Source organism: Lemur catta, chromosome 12, assembly GCF_020740605.2.
Source record: "Lemur catta isolate mLemCat1 chromosome 12, mLemCat1.pri, whole genome shotgun sequence".
Classification (NCBI taxonomy): Eukaryota; Metazoa; Chordata; class Mammalia; order Primates; family Lemuridae; genus Lemur; species Lemur catta.
The window spans coordinates 55,286,149-55,294,244 of record NC_059139.1 but is presented as its reverse complement, the minus strand read 5'-3'; the positions used below and the strand labels follow the sequence as shown (position 1 = coordinate 55,294,244).

The window sequence follows — 8,096 nt, the reverse complement described above, 5'->3', positions numbered from 1 at the left end:
AAACTATCCTATGCTTAAGGATGCAGAGACCACCCTTATGACAATTATGGTGAAAAGTACTACGAAAAAATACCAAATAGTTCTCAACCTAGCTGTTATTTCAAAAGTTGTGCCACACACCTCTTGGAAAGATCCAGTTACTTTGGCCCAGGCTTAGATTGGTCTCGAGAAGGAATCGCCGTTTCTAGCTGATGAATCAAATGGTCTGAAAGGAACGGTGAAAAGTGCAGATCCTGTTTCAGTCTTTTTTTTTTTTTTTTTTTGTTTTATTCCTGGGCCACCTAGAGTCACGATGAAGAAGGACTTGCATCCTGATGCCCCATGGGCCCTGTGACAGCGGTGGGCCTGGTCACCGTTCCCAGGAGAACACAGGGCTCAATTGGCACTCCCTCCTCTTGCCTGGCTCTCTCAGTGGCCCAGCCAGCCTGAAGTTCCCCAGGGAACCAGCCGCATCTACCCTTCTGCACAGCTGATTCATATGCTTGGCGAATCTTGCTTGCTCTCAGGCAAATGTATTTGACCCCTCAGATCCTCTTGTGTAGTCAACTTGTACCTCAGTTATATTAGCAGAGAAAACTCAGAGCTCTGTGCAGACCCTAATTCAGGTGTAATGTTCGCTGGTCGCACATTTGGGCTGTGTTTCCCAAAGTGTGCTCTGTGAAAGCCTAGTTCTGCAGGAGATTAATAGGAGCCAGGTGGAAATAGTATTGGGGGCTGAAGCTAGTTCAGGAGACACCAGGTGAGGTGAATGTGAATTGTTTCTTGGCTGCAGGACTTCTCAGTGCCTTTATGCTGATGTGCATTGGGAATCCCCAAGACAGGAAGGGGGATGAACTGCAGTTTCTCCAAACTGACCTTATCCTAATGCCATTCCTCAATGGGAGGTCTGGGGGCATTACTACTCTGCTGAACACAGTTAGGGAAATGCCGGTCTAGAATTGTAGAAACCACAGTGCTCTCAGGTCTCTGCACACGGGGCCATACCATGTAATGTCAAGAGGCTTTGGGGAGTCGGGGAGGTAAGGCCCAAGGTCTCCCCTGCAGTTGTGGGGCTCTGCTCACCCTCCTGGGCAGTGTATTCACTGTCGATGATCCTGGCCAAACTGAAGTCAGAGACTTTGCAACACAAGGTCTCAGACACCAGGATGTTGGCCGCCCGTAGGTCGCGGTGGATAGAATTCATGTGCTCGATGTACGCCATCCCTTCGGCGATCTGGGCTGACATGTCAATCAGTCTCGGGATTGACAGTCTGCCACCGTCGTCTGTCTTCAGGAAGTCCAGCAGGCACCCTCTGGCCATGTACTCGGTGACAATATACATGGGCTCCTTGGTGACCATGGCGTAGAGCCGGACCAGCCTCTCGTGCTGCAGAGTCTTCATCAGGTTGGCCTGGCCCAGGAAGGATTCCGGAGACATCGTTCCCTCCTTCAGAGTCTTGATGGCCACCTTCACATTGTTTCTGTAGTAGCCCATCCAGACTTCGCCAAACTGCCCCGATCCAAGTTTCCTGACCAGCCTGAGAGACTGCCGGGGGATCTCCCACTCGTCCTGGGCCCAGGGGTTTGGAGGAGACAGGCTCACGCAGGGAATGGTCAGCCTCTGGCACAAACCATCCCCTTTCTTGCAGTAGTGCTGCACCAGGGCCTGGAGTGAGGGGAAGGTGACCCGGGGGGAGATGTAGTAGCCCCCTTGCTACAGGGAGGGGATCTTATAGTGCTTAACTATTTCCCCTTGGGCGGTGACATCCTTCACAGACAGGGAGAAGCCACCTTTGCTGGTTTCACTCTCTCTGATGAGAAACGAGCCGGCCTCTCACACAAAGGCACACTTCTCATGTCTGGGCTAGTCCAAAAAACGCAGGACAGACAGAGGCCCTGCACTTGCCACCCCAGAAAAATATCTCACCTCCAAAGAAGGATTCCTACGCTAACGGTTGAAAAGTGCTCCCGTTCTTGAAACAGTGGTGAAAGGATGGTGAAATAATACTGAAAACAATCGTATCTTCAAAGGCTCTGGTGCCAGGGATGGGAAATACCAAGTTACCTGGGCCTCAGTAGAGTTTTCTCTGCGAAAAGCATCATAGGCTTAAGGATGCAGAGAGCAACCTTATCACTATTACAGTGAAAAACGCTACGGAAATGGCAAATAATTACCAATATACTGGATATTTCAAAAGTGTCAGGATGAAACCGGAAGCACGATCCACATTTTCCCATCTCACGCAAATATGCGCTTACCAACTCTGGAGGTAAACAAATCAAACACAGGGCTGACAGAAGCCCTGGACTTACACCCCGCATTGAAATCTCAACTAAGAGAAAGGATTGTTACGCTAATGCGTGAAACCTGCTCTGCTTCTGAAAATAATGGTGAAACCACAGTGGAATAATACCTAAAATAACACATTCTGCATAGTCCCTAGTACCAACTATTGGAAATGCCAAGTTTACTGGGCCTCAGCATGCTTTTCTCTGTGAAAACTATCGTATGCTGAAGAATGCAGAGACCAACCTTATGACAATTACGGTGAAAAGTGCTACGGAAAAAATACCAAATAGTTCTCAACCTAGCGGTTATTTCAAAAGTTGTTCCACACACCTCTTGGAATGATCGAGTTACTTTGCCCTAGCCTTCCTTTGGTCTGGAGAAGGAATCGCCATTCCTATCTGATGAATCAAATGATTGTGAAAAGAACGGTGAAAAGTGCAGATCCTGTTTCAGTCTAAAGACTGAAACAGGATCTGCACTAGTCACCTCTCACACAAAGGCGCACTTCTCATGTCTGGCGCTACTCCAACAAACCCAGGACTGACAGAGGCCCTGCACTTGCCACCCCAGAAAAATATCTCATCTCCAAAGAAGGATTCTTATGCTAACGGTTCAAAAGTGCTCCGTTTCTTGAAACAATGGTGAAAGGATGGTGAATTAATACTGAAAACAATCGTATCTTGAAAGCCTCTGGTGCCCGTATGGGAAATACCAAGTTACCTGGGCCTCAGTACAGTTTTCTCTGCGAAAAGCATCATAGGGTTAAGGATGCAGAGACCAACCTTATCGCTAGTAGGGTGAAAAACGCTACGGAAATGGCACATAATTATCAACATACTGGTTATTCAAAAGCGTCAGCATGAAATCTGATGCACGATCCACACTTTTCCCATCTCACGCAAATATGGACTTACCAACTCTGGAGGTAAACAAATGAAACACAGGGCTGACAGAAGCCCAGCACTTACACCCCACACAAAAATCTCAACTACCAGGAAGGATTCTTATGCTAATGCGTGAAACCTGCTCTGGTTCTGAAAATAATGGTGAAACCACAGTGGAATAATATTTAAAAGAATAGTTTCTTTATACTCTCTAGTACCACCTATTGGAAATGCCAATTTTACTGAGCCTCAGCATGCTTTTCTCTGTGAAAACAATCCTATGCTTAAGGATGCAGAGACCAGGCTTATGACAATTATGGTGAAAAGTGCTATGGAAACATACCAAATAGTTTTTAACCTAGCGGTTATTTCAAAAGTTGTGCCACACACCTTTTGGAAAGATCGAGTTACTTTGGCCTAGCCTTTGATTGGTGTGGAGAAGGAATCGCGATTCCTAGCTGATGAATCAAATGATTCTGAAAGGAAGGGTGAAAAGTGCGGATCCTGTTTCAGTCTTTACACTGAAAGAGGATCCGCACTCTTCACCTCTCACACAAAGGTGCACTTCTCATGTCTGGTGCTAGTCCAACAAACCCAGGACTGACAGAGGCCCTGCACTTGCCACCCCAGAAAAATATCTCATCTCCAAAGAAGTATTCTTATGCTAATGGTTTAAAAGTGCTCCCGTTCCTGAAACAGTAGTGAAAGGATGGTGAAATAATACTGAAAACAATCGTATCTTCAAAGGTTCTGGTGCCAGGTATGGGAAATACCAAGTTACCTGGGCCTCAGTAGAGTTTTCTCTGCGAAAAGCATCATAGGCTTAAGGATGCAGAGACCAACCTTATCACTATTATGGTGAAAAACGCTATGGAAATGGCACATAATTAACAACATACTGGTTTTTTCAAAAGCGTCAGGATGAAATCTGAAGCAGGATCCACAGTTTTCCCATCTCAGGCAAATATGCACTTACCGATTATTTTTCCTGACACAAACTTTCTTAAGCATGATTGTTACCCAACTTTTAAACCTTTCCCATTTGACAGATTGACAGAAGTATTTCTTTTTTATTTTAATTTATATTTATTTAATAATAAATGACAGTTTTCCACAGTTTAATTGTGTATTTAACTGGTTTTACTGTTAGCTGTCTATTCATGCCCTATGATTCATTTCTACAGGATTATTCTTGTCTGTCATTGATTTGAACAACTCTTTCTGTAGAAAGGAAAGCCTTCTTTTTTAATATGTTGTCATAATCTGTCCCACTTTTCATTTATTTTTAAATTTGCTTTGTGATTTTCTATTCATGTGTTATAAATTTTTAATTTTTAGGAAATCAAATGTATTAATCTTTTCATTTAGATGTCTATATTTGTGATAATTAACAATGGAAACATAAATAAGTTAATTAATATCTTTGGGTGTCAGTTTCCTACTTAACAGGTAGAAGCTGATAACTAGAAGATATTTTTCCCAGATCCAATAGTATATAATTCTTTTCAAATATTTCTACTTTGCTTCCTTTTAGCTGGGTTGCTTCTCTGAGAATCAAAGTTTAGAGAGAAAAGTTCACTCAGTCAAATAATTCCCCATTCACTAGTAATACACTTGAGAACAAACCTTTGGTTGTATCCTGTTCCTATTCCTTGCCAAATATATTAGTATGTGAAAATTTCCCAACCAAAAGACGACATTCTTTCTTAATGTGAGAGCCGTGCTCATGTCTTGGTGGTTCCAATAGAGGGGAGTCTTCCAATTGGGAAGAAGTGTCTTCCTCATGGATGTTTTCTCACGTCAAACAAGAGTTTCTATTTCTTGGTTAAATCTCACCAAACAATTCCCCTGTAGTGTATTCTTTAAATTTTCCCTCATAACTTTCCTAGACTTTTTTTTCAAGAAAGACAAGAACAGATGTAAACATAAGCAACTTCTAAGGCATGATTTCTTACCAGTGGTAGGTGAGCTGTTTTAGGTAATACAAATTTAAGACCTGTAATCTTTTCTTTATCTCCAAATTCATACTCCATTTTTCTTTCAGGATATCAAGATCATACAACCTTAGATGTAAGATGATGATTATATCACATAAATAAGATAAACCAGTGTGTGTGTATACATACAGATATATGTAACCATAATCTGTTCTTAACTTGCAAACTGGCTGTATTTGAAAATGCATTTTGGAACTAAGAATGTATTTATTTTTTAAAAAATGGTGATAAGATTCCCAAGTGAGTTCATAAGATTCTATTTAATAGATAAAGTATCTAAAAGAAAAAGATTACAGGAATGGTAAGGAACAGAATGTGGATCCTGGGAAATTAAGGAGCAATGATTAGAAGAGTTTTTCCCTCTTAATTCTTCTGTTACCATTCTCCTCAGTGTTTCTGAGGTTACGAAGGGCTGCAATCAGAGAAAATGGGTGAAGTTTATTAACAGTGAGAAGAAATGGAGAAATACAAATCAATTGCTTTATATACTCATTTTATTTCAGAGTTATAAGTGGGCACCAGGCTGCTGTAGTATCCAAAAATAGTGATATGTTTCTTTTCTTTCTCTTTTCCTCCTAATTTTTCCATCTTCTATCTGTCTGCTCCCATCCTAGCACAACAATCCAAATTCAAATTCACTGGCATTATAGCAAGGTAAGAAGCAAGAACCAGGGTAGTGTGTATATATGTGTAGGGTGAGAACTGCATCTGACAGTGAGAGGATTTGCAGTAATTAGGAGAAAGCTGAGGGAGAAACAGATTCTGCAAAGCAGAGAGGAGGAAGCAGAAAGAGCTCTTCCTCTGTAGTACACGAAGGCAAGTGTTTCCAAAGTCTTACGACTTAAAACTTTAGAAGTAGATTTAAGTCTATCTTGTACAATCTCTCACTACATTCAGGAATTCCCTCTAAAATTTTCTTAAGAGTCAGTTGTGCAGACATTGCTTGCACAATTTCATTTATAAGACACCTGCTCAGGGGGTGTCTTTCCCTCAGCAGCACTAAGGAAGGTGGTAAAGTATTAATAAGTGGCTGAGCACATGGGCTCTGGAGACAGATTGTTTTGTTTCAAGTCTTGGTTTCATTGCCAATAGGACCTTAGAGGAGGTGGTGAATGTCTTTGTATTTCAATCCCCTCACCCTCCACCAAAATAACAGAGCGTTTTAGGTATCGAATAAGGAAATTCCTGTAAAGTGAGTAGGACATGATTGATCACCTAAATCTTGGAAAATCTCAGCTATTATTATAATTAACAATATGGGAAAATTGAATTCATTGAACTAAACTATTTCCACTTGAAAATCTAATTCCTCTGAAAAATTGTTAAGGTTTATTGGCTCAGCATGGAAAGGAGATCTATGCAGTAACTCATATTTATATCACGATATTTCTGTTTTAATACTATCCAAATTTAAATTATAAAGTTTTTGCTTTCAAGAGTTATTACCAATTTGCTATACCCCTGATTAATATATATTTATTATTAACATAGGAGGTACCTCCAACCTACTCCCAATACTGGAATATTTTGGGGTCCACTGGTGAAATGTAGTGAATACAGAGGTCAGCGTGACAGACATTGTACCTAAAGTCAAGCCCACATTCCAGTTCATTGTCTAACCATCATTATAACAACTTCTCAAAACAAACAAAAAAAAATCAAGAACTATTACTAAGAAAAAAGCATGAAGAATAAGATTTTCATGTTTTTCTTAGGATAATCTTATTTTGTTGATTTTTGCTGTCTCATAGAAACTCATGTTCTACAACGATAGTTCACATCAATTGGTCAATCAGCATTCAAAATGTCACCAGTGGCTCAGAACACTACATATAATTTGGTAACAGAGACAATGTTTCAAATTAGATACAGCCTCACAGACAGCTAATCAACATCACTCTGTCAAATGTATGTTAAAAGAGATTCTAGTCAACTATATGTAGCAAACATGGTGAAGAAAAATAACTCTACCAGCAGTTATACCACAATTGGAATTATATATGTGTGTCCTCTTTGGTGATATGAAGAACCCAGAGAAAGATGAGGCATTCTTAACCACTTTTTATCTCTTCTAGTAGAAACATCAGCTTGTCTTTGTCACTGACATAACCATGACTATATTTGGAAAGGATATGAGCATATTACACCTCTTGAATATCATTGCATCCATTTCCACATTGGCCACGAATCATTAATTGTATTTCTCTTAGCTCCTCCTGGAAAGTCTTTGTGTAAACTACCATAGAAAATGTGTAAAAAATCTTTTAAGTGTATTCACTTGACATTAGCTCACTAAGTTTTATTTTATGATTACAAATTAGAGGCCCAAACCCCCAAAACTTCCAATTTTTAAAATAGAGCAGACCCTAAACTCTGTCTAGTAAAACACTATGATGTCTGAGAGAACAACTGGTCTTCTTGGGTGATGGTTTATAAGAATCTGACATGGCACATAGTAAATAATAGTTCTTAAAACACTTGACTTATTTTGCAGGAATTGTCACATAACCAATCACATTTATTGGAATTATTGTGCTACTTTTTAGGCTACGCTATGTTCTTGTCCCTTTTTTCTTTCTTTGTAGCAGAAATTAAGGGCTTAAGTTGTTACTATTATTTCTTTAAAGAAGATACTTCCAATCTACGCTTTGAGGTTCTTCTCCTAGCAGTTGCTCTGATGACAATGCCTCCCCAATCCTGTTCTTGGTTGCCCCCAAAGATGGGCATTTTTACTACTTTATTATATTTTCTGAGGGAAAGCTAACAGGTTATTCTAACAGAAACAATAGCATAAGTACAAACATATTAAATTACAATATCCAAATTATGTGAGAAATTCCCACATAACCTTCTAACTCAAGAGCAAGTTTATGTACAATTTCTCTATTTTATTTTTTAATAAAAGGTTTTGAATTTGAGTTCTGTAGCTGTCATAAAAATGCTTTC

At 40.2% G+C, this 8,096-nt stretch overlaps 1 protein-coding gene across 1 annotated transcript; it reads right to left on the bottom strand.

The window, feature by feature from the left end:
- Positions 1–958: 958 nt before the first annotated feature.
- On the bottom strand, positions 959–5,186 carry LOC123648166 (tyrosine-protein kinase Blk-like). The gene is given in 2 exon segments (XM_045565881.1): positions 959–1,810; positions 5,109–5,186. Coding segments are annotated over 2 exon segments (930 nt in total).
- Positions 5,187–8,096: the final 2,910 nt, after the last annotated feature.